Below are 22,083 nucleotides of genomic sequence, written 5' to 3' on the forward strand. Positions count from 1 at the left end.
TTAATAATCTGTTTTAAAGCCACATTTATTTCAAATTGTATGCTGTAATGTCTAAATTGTACTGGTGGCTATCACTTTAAATCAGTCTTTAAAATATTATAAAACATCATAGATATATAAATCAACTTTTAAGAGACAGACATTGCTGAGAAAATTTGTTAAGTAGAAATAATAAAATATTACTTTTTAAAAGTGTGATTCTGCTAATATTCAGAAATATCATGTACTTGTTTATGTGCTTTTTAAATATTTAGATGGTGCAAAGTAGTATTAAGAAACTTAAATCTAATTAGATATATCTAACCTTTGTTTATGAACTTACCTTTAACAGTAGTTCCCATTTTCTTTAAATTTTTAGACTGTCGAAGTTCAAGAAATTGTTTTTTGCAAAAATTCTTTATTCTTAATTGTAAAAAATTCTTCATAATCTCTAAAATCCTTTCTGTAATGTTCAGCGTTAAGTTTTTGAAAAGTAGACATGTAGCTGTATACATAGTTCTTTCCATATAACTCTTGCTTTTTGCTGCTTCATTTAAAGTTTTCACTTTAAAAACTTTATTATATTTAGGGATTGGAAAGGTACTGTTTTCCAATTTCTGCATCAACTATTCTAGATGTTTTTTTCTTCTTCTCTTTTTCAGCATCATACAAACTATTTAATATGCATAATCTTATAAGGATCATCCATCTAATTATATTGTTTCATATTTTTTAAAATATTTATCTGTTAAAGTCCTTTGCATTTAATTTTAAGGAAAAATGTCAGAATTCACATTTGAGCTACTATTCAAATTAGATAGCTCATACTCCTTTTTATCTTGTAGGTCTTACAGATTTTTATATTATTCATCCAAGCAAAGGAGTTCATGCTTTTAAGAAGCATAATTTCTTTGGCAGGAACAACTTAATGAAAATATTAATATATTAACTAAATGTAAATATATTAAGTTAATAACATAGGCTTTGCCTCCCTTCAGTTCTACATTTACTTAAAAACCTTTTCATATTTGCTTATCTTCTGCATGTCATGTAATGCATATGAGGCAGGGTTATTTAGTTATTTGTTAGGTATTATGTAGAAGACTTTGTTTACTTAGATCTTCATTTACACTGGTATGATACTGAGTCAACTTATCTGTCATAGATTCTTCATGGACTCTGAATTCTTCCATGCTGCTGCTCAACGTTGTATATGAATTTACATAAAATTTTTTTTGTAGGTGGGCTGTTACATAAGAGTATTAAAACAACATGCAACATTTTGTCCCTAACTTGAAGATAATCAACACCAGTTTCCACTCATTTCTGAATTGGCATAGTTTTATTTAGTGTCTAACTTTATTTGAATGTCATAAAGCACCATATTCTTTGCCATTTTGGATGTTAATTAATAACAAGTTGTAGTTTTGACTGTTTTGCCCACTGCAGGTGACCAACTGAGTGCCATATTGAATTCCATTCAGTCACGGCCCAATCTCCCAGCTCCTTCCATCTTTGATCAAGCTGCAAAACCTCCCTCTTCCCTAGTCCACAGCCCATTTGTGTTCGGACAGCCCCTTTCCTTCCAGCAGCCTCAGCTTCAGAGTAAGTCTGTCAGCCTTACATGCCTCATGAAGCCATTTCTGAAGCTTTGTTCCAAGTTGTTTATCAGTTACTGATTATTTATCAACTCACTTGACTGGTTTTATTTTATGAGGATGTTATCCCTTCCCACATTTTTGAAGCATTTAAGCTATTTTGAGCTAAGACATTCTGCAGCTAAGACATTTGTTTTTTAATCACTCATTTTTTATTAAGTATAGTTACTGCAGTCTGACTATTATGCTCTCTATTCTAATTCCAACATAAGCAAATACATATGCTAAAGCATGTTAAGAAAAAACTATTTTATTTAAGTTCTTCTTTTACAATATGCATGACTATGCTAAGCATCAGTTATAGAGATAACTTTCATTGTTTTACACTGGATCTTTATTACTTAGAGATGCCCCAAAAGAATAAACCTATTTCACTGTACAAGTGGGTGGAGGAGAGGTGGTACTGGTTTGTTTGTTTCTTAAGTGAATTTGGTATCTGTGAAATGTGTAGCAATTTTAGGTTTCCAGATTTTCTCAAATTATTGTTTCTTCTCTTGCTTTTTATTTTTTTGTTGTTGTTTTTCTTTTTCCTACTATGTTAAAGTGGTCGTTTGATTTTAGCTCTGCCTTCTGGGATTGCTTTTGCCCTTCCTCCAGGATAGTAACTCACATTGATCTGTAAAATAGACCCAAACAAATTACTCTTAATGGAGTGTTCTTTTTTCTTAATGACCTCCTGAGGCTTCCACATAAAATTCTCAAAGCTTCTTGCAGTATGACAACAATATGTTCTTTTTGGCCTTCAGTTCATATATCAGCTATACAATATGTAGGCATGCTCACTGAATGAGATATTTATGAAAGTCCCACTTCATGCAAATGATGTTACTCATTATGATATTATTTTCTATGTTAGAGTTTATAGGAGTATAAACTTCTCTAGGATTTTACTATATATTAGGCAAGTTTAATGAAATTATTTAATGAAATATTTCAAAATATAACAACCATAATAAAATTAGATTTGTCTCTCCCAAAGGATAATGGGCTTCCAACTGACACTGTATCAAAGTAATTTTGTGCCTTTTGTGTCTAGATGTTATTAGTACCACTTCTTCCTTTACCATCTTGGAGCAAATTTGAAATCGTGTCCTAGACATATCTCAGTTACCAATGTTCTGAATCATTGCTTGCCTGTACTCCAACAATGAGGATTACTTAAATCTTTCTTCTAAACTTCTTAGTATCATCAGAATATCATTGAAGTTTGATTTCCAAATTCTAGAAACCAGAATTCTTAATTTCAAGCAAGACTAAAAACAGTGCGGAATGTAAAAATAGTTTTAATGTTTTGGAAATAAATTACAATGGTCTTAATCACATTATGTTAAGACAATTAAATGTGGCAGAGTGCTGATTGTTAAGACTACCTGAGCAGGGTATTCTTTCCTGAACGTCATTGCTGTCTGTCACACCAGCAGTTCACCTTGCTTTAGAAGATGGCTACATACTGAATTTCCCATTACTAATTAGTAATATGAGACTCATTTTTGTCTTACACTTTTATGATACGAAAATAAAACGTATATTTACTAATTTTTGCTTATACTGTTAGTCACCACTATGTACTAAACACTATGTTTAAGCACTTTAATACATCCTCATTTAAGGTAATATCACCATCAAAGAAACAGAAGCTTAGAATGAATGATTTTCCCTAGAAACACGTACAGTAAAATGGTAGAGCCAGAATGTGAGGCCAGTCCTACTGACTACAAGTGCCATGTTTTAAATATTCACCTTTGTGTACTGATAAGTAATACTGCCAAAACTGGCCTTTAATATGTGTGGGTTTTTTTTTTTTTTTTTTTAAGATTTATTTATTTGAGAAAGAGCAAGCAGGAGCAGGGTGGTGGGTGTGGGGGAGATGCAGAGGGAGAGAGAAACTCAGACTCCATACTGAATTCACTGCCTGACACAGGGCTCAGTCTCACAACCCTGAGATCATGACCTGAGCCGAAACCAGGAGTCAGACACTTTAACCAACTGTGTCACCCAGGTGCCCCAATATGTGTTTTTAAAATTTCTGATTACATTTGTTTTATCTAGAGTATTTTGTTTGTTTTGTTTTATTAGTTTGTTTGTTTTATAGTTTAATTTTAAGAGTGCAGAATAGTTGGAAAGGAAAAAAAGATTTCCTAAATGTCATAACTCAGGTTCCCAGTTAAGTAGACAAGCTCTACGTAGACACACATTAAACTGACCCACATGTTAACTTTACCTAGAATTTCTGTGAGTGTTATCAGTAATTCTTTAGGTTGTTTTATTCCTGAGGTGTAGTTTTTCATTAATCTTGGAATTGGTATTTATCCTAGTACATTAAATTAATTTGGTAATTTTTTTAAATTAACAAAATTATATATACACACAAATTTTTTCAACTGTTATTGTAGTGAAATAGAATGATTACAGAAAAAATTACAAATTTCCCTTATGTGTAGATAGGCATGAGAGAGAAAAGTGTGCATGTAAGCTTTTTCTTTACTGTTCTGTAATTTACTTTTTTATTTCAGATTATTTATGGAGTTTTTAGAATTGGTAAACAATTTTGCAATGAGGGTCTAGTGAACTGAGGTGGAAAATGATATCTCTGCCTGATTTCTATAAGAATATCATACCGCTTACTTTTTTCACTCTTTACTCCTTCCTTTTGAAAGCATCATTTTCTGTTCCATAGCCCCTGCCCAGGTCTCATACATCATAGGCATTGAAGGAATTTTTATTGAGTATAAATGCCTAAGATGATCACTTTCTTCAGTGTAAAACATGAATTTAAGATCATGTAGTTCTTGTTATTTCACGCTAGATATTCCAGTTTTTACTCAGAGTACATCTTCAAAGAAGAGGAAAAATATTTCAGTACTAATTAAAACCACTATAAATAAATAAAACGCTATAATGCCTATATGATGCCTAATATACAGAGTTATGATAATTCTGAGTATACTTAAGCACGATCCTCCAACTGAGAAACTATCCCAAATGACTGTGTTTAACATGGGCGTTTATATCTACTATACAGGATGCTACGTAGTTTGTATTTATTTTTCTTGTAGAAAAAATTATAATGAAGACAATTTAGTATTCTCCCAGACATTTTAAACATGTAACATATGTTATTTTGTCATTATTTGTTATGTTATCTGTTATTTTGACAGGACTTTCAAGCCTAGATAGGAAACCTCAAGGTTACATTGCAACAAGAGTTTTTCTGTTACACCTGTATGTCACATTCTTAAATGAAACCAAAATTTGTTAAATGTGACTTAAAAGGTCCACTTGAGTATCTGCATGCATATTTATTTACATTTGAGAATATAAATATATACCAACACTGTGTTTATTTAACTTACAGAGATGAAGTGATGGAAAGACCTAAAACTCAAATTTCCCCTCCAGCCACATACTAGCTTTATATAGTTAGGTAACTGACACATCTGAGCCCTGTTTACCCTGCCATAAGTGGGGTGCCCCATGCGTGTTATCTGCTGGTATCACTATTGCCTTTTGATGCAAGCACTTAACATATCTTAAGCTCCAGGGAAGCTTAGAAGAAATCATAGCCTGAGAGAGAGAGCAGTTTTATTCTCAGTGTGGAAGGAGTGGCAAGAAAGAATTTGGAAAGAAACAGTTAAGGTTTCCTAGCTAGTCTTCAGTGTACATTTTACAGCATAACTTTTATTTTTCTTGAGATTGATTCTTCATGTAGTAACACTATTTTCAGATATTACTGTGAATGGTAGTGTATAAATGCCAGCTTTGTTTCCAAGACTGAGAAGTCCTTTCTATCCTGGATTGTAATCATACCACAAAATTTGTCCCATTTGCTTACCTGCCTACCATGAAGCTGTGGCACAGATGGAACCTTGAATTTATGTTCTCCTCTTTTCTTCTTTCTTCAAACATAAGTATCTTCTCTAAAAACCTTTTTGTTTTGGTTTCAGTTTTAGCTGTCTTTGTTCTACATTTGTTGTATCCTCCTGTTTTGAACCAGAACAAAGTGTCTGATTTCTCTGATGAATAGTTACCACTTTTCACCTTACAGTTAGTAAGAAGTTTGTGGAGAGCCAGATTTTTATTTTTGAGAGCATTCCCAGCTCTCTTGCACCTCACATTATTGCTTAAGGAGTAATACTTAACCTTTTCATGGAGTTTTTTGAAGTTATTCTTTCTAAGGCCCAGGATACATACACATCAAATTTTCTCAGCATTTTCCTATCTCAGCCATCAAAAACTCTGAAATGATACACTTTTCCCTAATGTTATATCCCTTAACCATAGTTACTTGGAATTTACTATTTATTCAGTAATATGCTGTGAATATGTTTTATGCAGGTGCAGTTATGTCTCGAAGTTACTTAGAGACAGATTGTGTTTTAGGGGTTATCCTAGGGGTCATCCATCTTTCTTACAACTTTCTTTTCATTTAGGTTAGTGTTACATTTTAATGAAAAACTTATTTCTGTTTTATCTTTCAGTTGGAAATTTTGTTCTAGATTTCATTATTTTATAATTCATTTAATGAATAGATTTTATTTCCCATTCCTTTAGCATTCACTTAATTCAGTTTTTTTCCTCCTACATTTACTAGTATTCTAGATTTACTGATCATGCAGTGATATTGCATCTAAAACTGTCAGTCCAGGCGGCTGCTAGCTAAGAGTATGTAATTATTACTATCACCTTCTTTTAAATCCTCCAAACTATTAATAGACAGAAGTAAGAATAATTGTTATACTTAATTACACTAATTTTTTATCTGCATATTGTTCAATTACTCACATCTTTTGACCATTTTAAATGTTTAATTTATATAATGTCTCAAGAACCAATAAACTAGTTTTTTTATATTTTTTAAAATAGATAATTTTAAAATAGTTTCCAGAATATCAAGTTAAACTTAACCATTTTCTGTCTGTGGAAGGCATCCATACTGTCAAAAATATCTGAAGTTCTATTCAGAGCAGAATACAAATGTACAGTACTGGGATTTAAATCAGGTGAAGAAAGTCAGGAGCACTGTCCCTGTCGTTCTACCATAATAAGCTCAGTGAAATTTTATGATCATTGCTTATGAAGGATCTATAGAATTAGATTTCTTTCTTATATTTTAAAACATATATATACACACACATCAATGTAGGTTGTATAAGAATGGACAGAATAGTGAAATTTGAGCATTGACATAGATTTATTTATAAAATGTCCTCAAATACTTTCAAATATCTATGTTAGGATTACATTTAGTAATTTTATTGAGACTATCAAATCCAATCCAAGTCTTTTTAAGATTGAGAACTAGAAAAGGAGGAGAAATAGGTGCTGAAGATTATTTCTGCCAGTTATTTGTAGCCTTCTACAAGATGGATGTTAAGTGGAAAAAATTCCATCAATATTATTTCTCCTATCAGAGTGTCAGGGATAGTGACATAGGCGATATGATTAGACACCTGACCTCTTATATGTAATGTATTTTCAGCATAGTGTTGTTTCTAATATTCCGTCTAACATTTCTAATCATTGCTTAATTGTTGACTTAACAATGAAAAGAAGTATATGCTACTTTTTAAATCCCAGAACTGCAGTTTTGTGTGCTGCCACTAGATGGTGACATATTCTTCGATTCTTCCAGTTTATGTTCCCAGTGACAAAGGTCAGGGTTCTAAAATTCACAGCAGAACCACATTTTGTCCTTGTTAAACTGAAACAAGAATGCTTTCCTATTAAAAATGAAAGTTATACTGTTTTTTTTTTCTTATCAATACCTAGGGAGTAATTTTTTTAAGTACAGTTTACAGTGAACTCAGAGTTCCTGTGATGTGAAAATGAACGAACTTCCCCAGGGAACTTAATAGTTGGGATCCAAAACAAAGAAAACTAAGAATAAATGACATATTAAGAACCATATTGTTAATAAAGGGATATTTTATACCAAACACACAGCATAGACTTCATATGAGTACTGGAGAAAAATCCTGTTTTTTAATCCTGTTTTTTAATCCTGTTTTTTAATCCTGCTTTTAATACTCTTTTTAGTGAACTGTATGTTGCACCCAAAATAATCAGAATTCCACAGAGGCAAATTTAATAATTAGGTGTTTTGCCTAAAAAGTGAGATTTTTAAAAGAACATGATTATTTAGTTTCTAACAAATTGCCTGAAAGTTGATTAACTTTTTTTCTTTTGTATAAAGTTATCAATGTATGTCTTAAGGATTATTTCTCTTCTTAAATTGAAAAATACAAATCTTTTTTAAAAATTGTAACAAACTGTTTTCAAATATGAGCTAATTTTGTGAAAATTAGATGCATAGAACAAGTGTGTAGTCACAGCTTAATTTCTTTAGGCATTTAAGACTTCCAAAAAATGTTTCTTCTTATTCACTTGAATCATAGCTAGGAATTCAATATCTCTAGGCTTTGTAACATATTGAAAAGACTTCAAAGCAATTTTGACTTCAAACCCTTTTCCAGGAGTTTGTCCTTAAACCTCTAACACCTTACCCTACAAATTGCCTTATTTTTCACATTTATGTTTATGGGCGCTTCCAATTAAGATAGTATTCTGATTTCTTCTCCGGTGTCCTCCTGCTAAACCCTGTCTTCATAGATTTTAGCAAGCAAGCCACAAGACTGTATCCTTAGGGACACCTGGGGGGCTCAGTGGGTTAAGCCACTGCCTTCAGCTCAGGTCATGATCCCAGGATCCTGCGATCGAGTCCTCCATTGGGCTCCTTGCTCGGCAGGGAGCCTGCCTCTCTCTGCCTCCACCTGCCTCTTTGCCTGCTTGTGTGCTTTCTCTCTCTCTCTTTCTGATAAATAAAGAAATAAATAAAATCTTTAAAAAAAAAAAAAAAAGACTGTGTCCTTAAATTTGTAGTTTGAATTTTCCTTGAATTAACTCTTCTAGCCAAAAACTAGTACCCTCCTAATGGATATTTTCAGAGACGGGTTCAGACTTTGTATTACATGAGATTTAAATAGCAGAAGAACTCCTTTCGCAGTGCTTGGTACCTTTGAGGTTTTATAGATTTCATAAAGAAGGTGCCCAAAAACATTAAAAATTACTATTTTTTTTAAACTTAGATGAAAATGATTTGAGGGCATGTATGCCCCGCCTCTCCATGCATTCCTGCCTTTCTCTCTTGAACCACTGCAAGAGGTCCTTGCAGTCATCCTTATTCACAGAAATTACTAGTCACTTTTGCTCGTCAGTACTAAGATCTCTGGTACTCTGTCCAGGAGTGTGTGACAGAGTTGATCCCTCTTTTTTTCCCTGAAATATCTTCTGCTGGATGTTTCCTACCTCATTGACTGTTCATTTCTCTTTTCTGCATCCTCCTCTGTTGTGTCTTCCTAGGAATGTCCCAGGGCTTTTTCTCTTCTGGACGCCATCCCTAACTGGTCCTCTCCAGGCATGGAATGTCACTCAGCATCTGCATGCTTGTGGCTCCCAAATTCGTCACCACTTGAGCTAGTATATATTTGTTTGTTGCCTCTCCTTTTACCTGAAGATAAATAAACTCTATAAGAGCATCGACTTTATTTCTGTTCATTGTTTTATCTTCAGTTCCTAGAACAGTGTCTGACATGTAATTCATAGTCCATACCTTGCATGGAAGGACTTCTTGGCTTATGAGTAGTTCATCTTTAATCTTGGCCATGCTAATAAGTCAGTCAACTATTACTTTTTCTGTTTTGAGAAAAGTGTATGTTGTATCCAATTTTTGTTTCAATAATAAAGTTATCTCCTTACTGCCTGAATTTATTTTAGCTCAATGGATTACATTTATTTTCATTGCTGTGTGTTAAAATTTTAAATGAAATACTTTTTTTTTTCAGATTTAGATAGAAGGTTTTTTAAGATACTCCTTTTAAAAGATTATAATTCAGAAGTTCTGTTATTTGGAAAAAAAGATAATTTTAAGTACTTCGTTTTCTGCATGATAAATCATTAATGTGTCTAACATTTTTCAGTGACTTGTAAATTTGCTTTGCTTTGTGTTGCAAAACTTTTTATAAACAAAATTTGGTATCTCAGTAATAGGCTATATAGAACAAATACTAAATATTGGGAGTAGCACTAACATTTCCCACCAAAGGTGGATTCAGAAAAGTAGTCAACCCTAAATGTTTCCATACATACTGGAAAAGTCATAGTCATGTGTCCATATAGAAAACTAGGCAACAGTAGTATGCTAAACTGTAAGTAATATTTCTGTATCTCCCACTATTTACAAAAGAAAAAAATTTACTTATAAACTTTTATTTATAAGTAAGTGAGCACCAAAGACAAGAAAAATGAGTTAAAGAAATATTAGTCTAAAAAGGAATGTTCAAATTTGGTTTATGAGAGAAATGAGCCTTAACTTTTAATGCATTTGGAGCTATCTTAATTAATTTAAATCAATTTGGTCTTTGTTTTCCATTTTAATTTTAGAGAAATATAAACCTATTGGAAAATTTAGCAAAATACAAACTTTTTACTAAGGTGATTGTGCATACCATTTGAAATGCTTTGTTTCTGCTTGTGTTCTCTGCTGAATTTTTTTTTCCATTGAATCTGTGCTGCTTCTTTGCCAATGTTTTCCACTATAGAATCTCCATCTCACAACCTTGCTTCTCGCGAGCGCATTTACAAAACTTATGGTGTAGCTGGGCCTGCCTCTGCTCTCTCATCTCTGTCTCACAAACTCAAGGGTGGGTATGCGTGCATTCACGGATGGGCCATTCGTAGTGAACATAGGAGGTTTCAATAAAGTTTTATTAGTTCACCTCAGTCATTTCCATTCCATTCCATTTTTAAAGATTAAAGTTTATCATTTTATTTAAAATTTGATATTTGGGGGCAATTTATGTTGTATTTATTCAATAATATATTGTTAATTATCCTGTTGATATGCATGTTAATTATATTTATAGGTTAAGTATTACTTTTACTTAATATCAGACCTCTGTAAGGTCTTAAAAAAACAAAATAGGAAAAACAAACAAAAACAAAATAGAGATATTGAAAGAAGTCCCTGATTTGGGAAATTGTTAAGTCAGTATCATCAGAACAGATGGTATATTTGTATAAGGCATAAAGGATGTTGTGATCTGTAAGAATGTAGTATCTCAGGTGGCAGGTTTAGCCTTAAACTTATTTTATTGCTACAGAATGTTAAATCGTTTTCCTGTTTTAGTTTCTTCTTCGAAAATTAAGTTAAAGTTTTTTAGTTTAACTTAGTTATCAGGATAGATATACATACATAGATACATAGGTCTAAACCTACATGTCCCATCTGTCATTAAGTCTTCTTTGTAGCATTTTCTTAGTTTTAAAATTTTAAATTTAGAAATATTCAAACTACTATGACAACTGATAAAATTTCAGATAGTTTAAAAATATGCTTTTGGTCTTTTATAGGACTATAGATGCCTACACTTTTTTTTGTCTTAAAGTAATATTTAATTAAACTTAAAATCCTGTGTTTTAAGAAAATTTTATCAAATTATTTTTGTACCAGTAGTTAACATATTACATAAGTCTTTCAAGTAATTCTCCTTTTTCTTAGAAATCAGTAAAACGTTTTTACATTCCTCATTTTTACAGTTCACAGTGATACTATATATTCCTATAGGATAGTAAATAGTATTGTAGAACCTGATCTGTACGGTATATAGAGTTGTATAACCTGATACATAGTATGGCATAGCACAATATAGTATTATATTATGGTATGTTAATTATAGTGTAGTATCACATAACCTGATCATTTATGCTTTTGGCATGAAAGAATTATACAGGTCATTGGTGAATGAATATGTAACGTTTAACATGTTTACTGATTTATTTGAATGTACTAAATTTCCATCCCGCCCTGTATTATTTTTTCTTCAGAATTGCATTGAGACTAGACAGTTTTTGCCTACTATCACTTAAACTTACATACGATAAATACAATGATTAAACTAAATTAAGTGATGAATGTGAAAGTATTATGGATGTTCTAAATACTTTATTTATATTTATTGATCTTTTTTATATGTACTGATATTTCAAGCAGCTACAAATGACAGTTTTTCCTAATACTTACTACATGCTCCAAAACTTTTTAAACCCAAATGAAGAAGAAAAACATCAATTAGTTAGCATATGGGCCTATCATACTTAGCAAACATGACATTCTTTTTTAAAAATATATGTAATGTGTTTTGGAAAAGTAAATTTGTCAAAAGGATTTATTTATAATTTGGCAATTAACAGTTCAGGAAGAAATAATTCTGCATTATTTATAAACTCAGACTCCCAAAAGGTATTCAGCTTTGGCCACTTACAGATCTTGAGAAAATATTCATCACTGCTAGAGGCAAAGAGATGAACTGTACAGGCGCCTGTACTCTCTGACCTTCTCTACATAGCAAACATTTATTGCTAGCATATGACAAGTGGTGTTCCTGTTATTTGTAAGATTCCGTTATTCAGCCAACCACAGAGATCTCCCTTTATGAGGAATTGCACACCATTGATTTAGAAAGCATACCTGTTTCGATTCATGAATTGATCTCTTAGAGAAAGGACTGGCAAACATAAAAGATTTACTGTTTACTTAATTGTCTAGTTTTACTGTTACATATTGTTCAGTTTCTGAAGTAAATGTGATGATGATAGCACTTCAGGATATCAAATTAGTAACAGAAATTAGTACTCCAAACATCACACATGGAAAATTAGTGGAAAGAACTAGGTTGATATTTAATTCTACCAAATAGAGTTTATTTATAAAATTTGCTCTATGGACCCATTACTAGATCAGTAATTTGAGCAGCAGTTTGCTAAACTACCTTTGTACAGTTTGAGAGCACTTACTTGTCAGATTTTACATCTTTTTTATCTGTGCTCTACAAGGTAGCATCAGTGTCTAGAATTTTTTTATAATGTAATTTTTTTTCACAACTTTTCCCTCAATTTAGCCTTGTCTCTTATACTATCTTTATGCAGAGAATACATACTACATATGATAAATGAAATTCATGATAGAATGCTAAAGAACTGTAGAAACTGAAGAACATTATGTTTAGTGTATTTTTCTTATTCAAAGAGTGAGAATAATTATTCTTGACATTGGTGTTTCACAGTTAAATAACTGCTCCATTCATTAATATGTTCTGGAGAGGCTATCTGCCATACTTCATTATTTTTCTACATTACAAGACTTGCCAGCATCTGACCCTTATTCCATAGTGGCTATAGTTACCTCTGCCCTGTGGCCTTGGGAGTCATCATTATAAAAAGTGGATTTTCAGGGAATGTGAAATTTGGGAATAACAGAAGAAAAAAGTATTTATTGAGCACATGCTATATTCCATGACCCATTGTTGACATTATATCACTGAAAAATAGCAGACAAAGATACTTGTCCTTCTGGACCTTCCATTAGGAGGGCAAATTCTATGGCAATATTATCTTGATATTTAGACAACTAGAGTATTGGCTACAAACACCTGTGTGCACTTGCACATGCCCACACACACACACATACAGGCCAGCCAAAAAATATTTCCTACATTATCCAAATTTGTTTGCATCCCTTTAAAAAAAAAAAAAAAAGAGAGAGAGAGAGAAATACCTGTAATATAACCAGTTAAGAGATCCATCTCAATTTACCATATACCCTTTTTCAAAAAATATAAATACTTCTAGCAAGATTTATGAGTTTTTAGTCTTTAATACCACTTGAATCACTTTAATCAGATTGTTTTTCTCCTTACAACTAATTTTATGTGCATTAAAGGTAGAAGTTTTTATTTTATGGAAGAAAAGTAATGTTCTAGATTGACCCTTATTACCTGTGACAAAGACAGCCTGGCTCTAAGGCCTCAAAGGAGAACATGAGGAAGGAGAGGCACTGCCTGAAAGCCAGGACGCCAAGAATAGTGGTGTCCCTATAGAAACAACTAGTGCTCTGCCTGGCAAAGAGAGACTTTTTTTTTTTTAATCCCCTTTTTTCTGTCATTTTCTTGACTCCTTATTTCAGGGCCCCATGATTCAGACTTGTACTACTAACTCTCAGGATCCCACCATTTTTTTTCTAGAAGACACAAGCTCTAAGTTCTAACCAGCTAAACTTAGTGAACTTAATAAACTTTTAGAATACAGTCTGTTTATAAACAATAGACTGCCTGAATTACATGTAATTAAATATTAACTTTCAGGCATTCATATATTAATTATAAATTCTAATCCAATCACTAGTGTTTCCTAAGCAGCTCTTATCGGCCTAATCGTATCTATTTGTGTACTTGAGAATAATAAGTGTATCTATATATAGATCCAGCTTCCTAATTCAGTATGACCTTTACCATTACCCTAATAATGATGTGAGGTACGACTCTACTGGAAATTTAGCTCAACTACTTTATACTTTAAAATACATCGGTTTTAATTTATTATTCAGAAAATAGTTATGGTTTTTCTTTCTAGTCTTCCCCTGCATTCAAATTCTAATGAAAAATTGTACTAGGGCTGAGATTGAGGTATCAGGGATAATTCATACTGATGCGTAGGTGGTATTTGTTCAGTCTGTTATGCATCCATGAAAATAGTTTTTGGTGGAAATGGTTGTGTAATGATGCAATAGAAATTTTACAAGAAATATTTCCCTTTTTTCCTTATTCTTTAAGTATTTTTGTCTATGACAATATACATTTTTTAGCTGTGTTTTTATTCAATTATTTAGTGGTTATATTGTCAGTAAGTTATAGTTTTATTAACAAGTTTCACTATAAAATGGACCATACAGGTGACCGGGGAACTATCTCAACATCTTCTAGACCAGTCTCTACACCAGGAAAATCAGAACTGCCCTCTAAACACAGCAGATCACTTAAACCTGATGGACGTATGAGCCGGACTACTGCTGATCAGAAGAAGCCAAGGGGTACAGAAGGCTTATCAGCTAGTGAATCCCTGATGTTGAAATCCGATGCTGCAAAGTTGAGGTCGGACTCTCATAGTAGGTCCTTGTCCCCCAACCATAACACCTTGCAGACACTAAAATCTGATGGGAGGATGTCTTCTAGCTTTAGAGCTGAATCCCCAGGACCAGGTTCTCGGTCATCATCTCCTAAGCCAAAGACTCTCCCAGCCAATAGGTCTAGCCCTTCTGGTGCTAGTTCTCCACGCTCCTCCTCACCACATGATAAAAATCTACCTCAAAAAAGCACTGCTCCTGTTAAAACTAAACTTGATCCTCCTCGGGAACGTTCTAAATCAGACTCTTACACACTTGACCCAGATACCCTTCGCAAGAAGAAAATGCCCCTCACAGAACCATTAAGGGGACGATCAACATCGCCAAAACCAAAACCGGTACCAAAGGATTCTAAAGATTCCCCTGGATCCGAAAATAGAGCTCCTTCTCCCCATGTGGTACAAGAAAACCTTCACAGTGAAGTGGTTGAGGTCTGCACTTCAAGTACTTTGAAAACAAATAGTCTAACAGATAGCACCTGTGATGAAAGCAGTGAATTTAAGAGTATCGATGAAAGTTCCAATAAAGTTCATTTCAGCATAGGAAAAGCACCACTGAAAGATGAACAGGAAATGAGAGCATCCCCCAAAATAAGTAGAAAATGTGCTAATAGGCACACCAGGCCCAAAAAGGAAAAATCTAGCTTTCTCTTTAAAGGAGATGGATCCAAACCTTTAGAGCCAGCCAAGCAAGCCATGTCCCCTTCTGTAGCTGAGTGTGCCAGAGCAGTCTTTGCCTCTTTTCTGTGGCATGAAGGCATAGTCCATGATGCAATGGCCTGTTCGTCTTTCTTAAAGTTTAATCCTGAACTTTCCAAAGAACATGCTCCTATAAGAAATAGTTTAAACAGCCAACAGCCTACAGAAGAAAAGGAAACCAAATTAAAAAATAGACATTCATTGGAGATATCATCTGCACTGAATATGTTTAATATTGCACCTCATGGACCAGATATATCTAAAATGGGTAGTATCAACAAAAATAAGGTGTTGTCTATGCTTAAAGAACCACCTCTACATGAAAAATGTGAGGATGGGAAAACCGAAGCCACTTTTGAAATGTCCATGCACCACCCAGTGAAGTCCAAATCTCCTCTTCCCTTAACTTTACAACATTTAGTGGCATTTTGGGAAGACATCTCTCTGGCTACTATCAAAGCAGCTTCCCAGAATATGATTTTTCCAAGTCCTGGTTCTTGTGCAGTCCTTAAAAAGAAAGAGTGTGAAAAAGAAAATAAGAAGGCCAAAAAAGACAAAAAGAAAAAGGAAAAGACAGAAGTTCGACCCAGGGGTAATTTGTTTGGTGAGATGGCCCAGCTGGCAGTGGGAGGACCAGAGAAAGATACCATCTGTGAGCTGTGTGGAGAATCCCATCCGTACCCAGTGACATATCACATGCGACAGGCTCACCCAGGTAAAAATATTGAATCTGTAAGTACTTTGTGTAAAAAAAAAAAAAAAAAAAAAAAAAGGAACTTAGTCACTTCTAAGTTGAGCTGTTCTATAAATTATGTTAAAGTAAAGGGAAACTGTTTAAAGTGTATCAGCATCAGTTTTGTGGAAAATAGGTAAAGAAATTCTTATAGTAGTAAGGCAATCTAGTACAATGGTACTTAATGTATCATATTCTAAAATAGTTCATTTTTAAAATGTTGTGTGTTACCCAAAGGGTGTTGTTAAGGTTTTGTTAAGGTGTCTAACACAACAGAAATAATGACCTGTCCATATACATAGGAGAGGTTCCAGTATTAGGTCTCCTTCAATTTTAGTGTTTTCCTATTAAAAATTGCAAATTAAATTAGACTATACTGATTTCCCTGGTCATTTTCCTATGGAAGTCATCTCAACTATTTAATCAGAAGACTGTATTTTATGGTTTTTTTTTTTTAAGATTTTATTTATTTATATGAGAGAGAGAGAGCATGAGAGAGGGGAAGGGTCAGAGGGAGAAGCAGACTCCCTGCTGAGCAGGGAGCCCAATGCTGACTCAGTCCTGGGACTCCAGGATCATGACCTGAGCCAAAGGCAGTCTCTTAACCAACTGAGCCACCGGTGCCCAGAAGACTATATTTTAGATAAATGTAAGGATTTCTGTAATAATTGATTAGTATTCCAAAATTCACCTATTATGAATTTGGTTAAATTTTTTTTTCTTTCTACATATTATACATGAAATGTTCTGTAAAATACATGATTTCTTAAAATAAACCATTCCTACAGAATATTTTGTCCAATTTTATTGGCATATGTCAGTAAACCTAAATGTACCCCTATCTTAAATTTCTTTTTCCCTAACTATATAGAGTATCTCCGGTATTTTAGGCATTACTTAACTGGTTATTTTTTAGCCAAGCATGTTTTCTGATACAGCTAATAGCCTGGAAAAAAAAAAGTCAGATACTTGCTTCAGTATTTTTCTTATTTTGCAAAGGTAAATCGTCATTCATGTACAAGTGTCAAGCATTGGATTGTTAAGGACACTTACAGTGTATTTTTGCGCTTGTTTCAAGGTTGTGGCCGGTATGCTGGTGGACAAGGTTACAATAGCATTGGACATTTTTGTGGAGGATGGGCTGGTAACTGTGGTGATGGCGGCATAGGAGGAAGCACTTGGTATCTGGTATGTGATCGCTGTAGAGAAAAATACCTCCGTGAAAAACAGGCTGCTGCGAGGGAGAAGGTATTTTTTATTCTGTTATGGCTATACTGTTAATTATAGGAATCAATCTTATAAAAATCCCTTTTTATCATCATGCAATATTAGATAACTCCACAGAAATGATATTAAAGATCAGCTTATCTTATAATAGGAACAATATACAAGTTTAATATTGTACTAGGTTAGTTGTTTTATTTTTAATTACAAAAATAAATTATATCTTTAAATAATACAAGACAACTAACCTGTGGCACATATGCCTGACTGACAAACATTTACTATGTAATTCTTTATTATTAATGGTATACTACTCCATACATGTACATAGCTTTCCCTCTTCACCTTTATCTCTCTGAACTTCCCCTCTTTTCCCTTCTCCTTTTCCTTTTCCACTTTCTCCTCTCTTTGTCTTAAACCCTTAATTATGTTTTAGGTCTATGGGAACTAGAGGCACACCTAACTAAAATTTTTCCAAACATATAATGCACATACACACGCGCACACTATTTACCCTTTAAAAAATAATTACATTTAAATTTTCCCAAGGGAAGGAAAGAGATAGTTTGTGTCCAAAATAAAATAATTTCAGACAGTTCAGGAAAAGCATGAAGTGAATGTTATTTTTAGTAATCACTATTATTATTTTAAAATTGTTCTGTAAGTATTCAGTAATTTTTATTAGAACTCACAATAGCCAGGCTAAGAAATTTGACATTTGAATCCAAGTAGAAGGAGATCACTGCACAGTTTTCTTTGCCAGGTCAAGCAGTCCAGGAGGAAGCCAGTGCAAGTCAAGACTCCTCGTGCCTTGCCCACCATGGAAGCTCACCAGGTGATTAAAGCAAACGCGCTCTTCCTGCTGTCCCTGAGCAGTGCAGCGGAGCCAAGCATTCTCTGTTACCATCCTGCAAAGCCATTTCAGTCTCATCTTCCCAGCGTGAAAGAGGGCATTTCTGAGGATCTTCCTGTTAAAATGCCTTGTCTCTACCTGCAGACATTAGCTAGGTAATATAACTTGGTGGTTGTTTGTTTTTAATCACTTGGGATTAATAGCCATTGCTGATTAATATCATTCTCTGAATACCCACACTACATTCCTTTTGTGTACAATAAAAGACCTCCAGGAATGTATTTTGTGAGTTGTTTTGACCAATATATGTCTGGTAGGGTACACACTTTGTGGTCGTAGGTATTTTTAAAAAACATGTAAACGCTATATCAATTTGTATTATTAGTGCAAAAATGACTTAGAAACTAAGACAATAGCTGTCTTTTAGTTTTTGGAAAGTTGACTTCAGTCTATTAATAGGTGGAAGTACTATAGTGGAAAAAAAAATTTGCTATTGAAATCTTTCATTTTTTAAAGTTTCATTCTGTTAGTATTTAAATGTTAGTTAGCTGGGAACCAGCTTTGTTCTAGACCTTGAAGATACCAAGATAAATATAATACATATATGTACATATACATTATGTATACATTATATGTACATATATTTTATATGTACATATACATAATATGTATATGTGTGTATATATGTATGTACATAATACATAAATATAATACAATTCAGGTGTTCCACACTCTGGTGGGAAGACAGACCCATAAAGGAAACATTTAAAATGTTTTTGTGAGGAGTTCTGTGATAGAAGTATGCATGGAATGCTGTTAGAGCCTGAAGGATGGAGAGTACCTATCTTTCCAAGGAATCAGGAAAGGTTTCCCAAAGGATCTGACATTTTAGCAGTCTTGAGAGATAAATAGGAATCAATCAAGTAGGTGGTAGAGGAAAGCAGTTCCTCACAGAGTAAGGCACGTGCGTGAAGACACACATGAAATAGCATTACACATTTAAGGAATCAGAGGCTGGTGAAAGCATTGGCCTTTGGGAGAAACATAGGAAATGCCCCAGAAGTAGTTACCTAAGCCCACATAATATGGGGCTCTGCAGTCAATACTAAGTTTGGATTTTATCCCACAGGGAGAACAGTTAAGGAATATTAAACAGGGAAATACATAAACTGATTTGTAGTTATAAGATCATTCTGCTTCAAACATGGAAACTTCATAAAGGGTATAACTGAAGGTGAGGGAAACCTGTTAATAGTATACTATTTTCCTGTATTGGACTTGAGCTGTACAGCCTATACTTCCATACACTGTACACTGGCATTGTAAACAGACTTTAATATACCAAATTCAGACTGCTTTTCAACAGTTGTCAAATGAAGATTTCTGGAAATTGCCTGCAGGAATGGCTCACCAACCAACATTTCCATTTTGATGATGTTGTCCTCTCTGTAGCAGAATTATATAGTTTGGGGGTTTTTTTAGTTTTCTACTTACTATTTTAATAAAACAAGCAGGAAACAAAATGGAATGTGATACTAAATGCATTTGAGACCAAGGTGGAGATCATTAGTATGCCAAATGCAATAAATCTTTAGCTTAAGTCAGACCACTTAGTAGACTTAGGTTAACAACTCTCTGTTCCAGTTCGAAAAGTAAAGAATCAAATTGTAAAACATGTTTTAAAAAATGCCACTGTACCATAATATTGATTTTATATTTTTAGCCTTCTGGGGAATGGACACCTACACCCACCCAACCCCATGGAACATTTCATGGATCTAATCGTTCTCAAATTTGATTCTTACATATGTTCCTACCAAAAATGGTGACTGTATTTCAATAGCCCATGCAAGAAACATGAGCCTGAACCAAGCAATGATGACAGGGAGTCAGAAGAGAGGAAACCTAGTATTCATAGGGCTGAGTGGTCATAACTGGTCATAGTTGAGGACTAGACTTACCACAACACCAAGATACTTTGGCCCAGGCACCTGGATAGTTGGTGGGATCACTCATCAAAACAATAGGGGATAGAGAAGTTCTCAAAATAAAAGAAAAGGAGTTCAATTTTGGATTTGAAATATTTGTAGTACCTGGAATAATTATGTATGAAATTGTCACTTTTATTTCCTTCTACTTATATCTATGATTGTTTTAATATTTCACCCTTACAGTTACATGTGCTGCTTTTACTTTTATGAGCAAGATTAAAAATGAAAAGTATCTATGGTGCTGTCATACTTGAAGTCACTGGGTTTGATTTAATGCAGGCATCATCATGAAAACTTTGTGGGCTATCAAGATGACAACCTATTCCAGGATGAAATGAGATACCTACGTTCAACATCTGTACCCGCCCCATACATATCCGTGACACCAGATGCAAGTCCTAATGTATTTGAAGAGCCAGAGAGCAATATGAAGTCTATGCCTCCAAGGTATTTCACTTCTCTCCTCTCTGTTGAATAGCAGTGTTTGGTGGTAGAAGGACTTTGAACTAGAAAAGAATGCTTTAGAAGTTCTTTTGTTATGTCCTTTCATCTCAAGAAGGACATTGAATCTCTGCTAACTATTAGAGCTGTAAGAAAAAGCATACATACATGAATAAGACAAAGTCCTTGATAGCAGAGGCAGACTAGTTGGAGAGAAAAGATCAACTAATGGAAGTAATAATGAAGGACTCTGTTGTATAATACTATATCATTGAGTGCTGTCGTAAACCAGACTAGAGAAAGGTCAGTTTGAGGCAGTCCTTAAAGAAAGTTCCATGGGAAAATTAGTACCAAAAATAAATCTTGAATTCACTGGAATATTGTATACAGTCTTCTCTCACTCACTTAAGTATGGTAGTAACATCAGTGTAAAGACCTTCTTGAAAACTGAATAAAAGCATGTAAATATAATGCAGAAGGAATTAGGGTACCACCATGACTTTTTGGAGGAGAAACTGCATGATAAAAATGCAAAGATAGTCTAAACAGTGTCAGCTGAGAAGCTTATAAATTTAGTTAAAGATTTTCACTAAGTGTGTGGAGTTGGATTATGTTGGCAATGATTATGGGAAAAAAAAGTTGGATAATAGAAATGTTTTCTAGTAAAAGTCAGTGTGGCTTGTTGGCTAACTGGCTAATGAAAAGGATAAGTTTAGGATCGTGTCAGGATATCAGACATGAGTAACTGCATACACATTATCATTGGAAAGGAAGACATTTGCTGAAGGAAGAAAGAATGCACTTCTTCAGGTATGCCACTGTGTTAATACTATGCTAGTATTATTATAAACTACTATAACAGAGTTGAATACAGACAGTAGAATTCATATATCCAAATGAGTGTTTTTCCACTGAAAATACTTGCGACTTCCCCCCTCCCCCGGCTGTGTGGATCATTCATCAGAGTTTTTTTGAACTGCTTTTAAAATTTTCTCTAAAGAAGAAAGATTTTTAAAAGTTTCTCTGAAGAGTACAGTGTAGCCTTTTATAACTTTGAAGGTAATAAAGTATCTCTACAGATTTTCTTAAAGAGTTAGAAACCATTTTGAGACTAGTTAGTAAATGTGATTCATTGAGTTGTTATTAACCTTTAGGACCAAAATCAAGTAGCATAAACTTTCAGGTAAAGACAATGAAAAGAAGTTTACATATATCTTGGAATATCTTAGAATATTCTGTGTATCATAGACTGGCATAGTCAAGGTGAAACCCTCTAACATAGAAGCCCTGAACATCATCACTAGTATCAGAAGAAAGTGGAAGTCTAGGGAATCCTGTTTCCCACAGTTCTATGCTGTGGGAAATATAAATAATTATAACAATGAAAAAAACAGGCATGGAAACAGGACAGTCTAACCTAAGAATAACTGGTATTAGGGCACCTGGGTGGCTCAGTGGGTTAAGCGGCTGCCTTCAGCTCAGGTCATGATC

General features: G+C 33.8%; 1 protein-coding gene across 13 annotated transcripts in view; it reads left to right on the forward strand.

Annotated features, from left to right (window-relative positions):
* MYCBP2 (MYC binding protein 2) overlaps nucleotides 1–22,083 on the forward strand; it is a 272,995-nt gene that overhangs the window by 196,677 nt on the left and 54,235 nt on the right. For 9 of the 13 annotated variants that reach the window (XM_013057218.2, XM_013057219.2, XM_013057221.2 and 6 more), the window contains 5 exons: nucleotides 1,405–1,584; nucleotides 14,422–16,065; nucleotides 17,162–17,331; nucleotides 18,071–18,315; nucleotides 20,431–20,598. In XM_013057218.2, coding sequence (XP_012912672.1) covers nucleotides 1,405–1,584; nucleotides 14,422–16,065; nucleotides 17,162–17,331; nucleotides 18,071–18,315; nucleotides 20,431–20,598 — 2,407 coding nt within the window. The remainder of the gene's footprint in view (nucleotides 1–1,404; nucleotides 1,585–14,421; nucleotides 16,066–17,161; nucleotides 17,332–18,070; nucleotides 18,316–20,430; nucleotides 20,599–22,083) is intronic. The other 4 variants (XM_013057220.2, XM_013057229.2, XM_013057224.2 and 1 more) reach the window with 2 other exon arrangements.

This window comes from Mustela putorius, unplaced genomic scaffold, assembly GCF_011764305.1.
Source record: "Mustela putorius furo isolate JIRA1106 unplaced genomic scaffold, ASM1176430v1.1 tig00003974_pilon_pilon_pilon, whole genome shotgun sequence".
In the NCBI taxonomy this organism is placed as follows: Eukaryota; Metazoa; Chordata; class Mammalia; order Carnivora; family Mustelidae; genus Mustela; species Mustela putorius.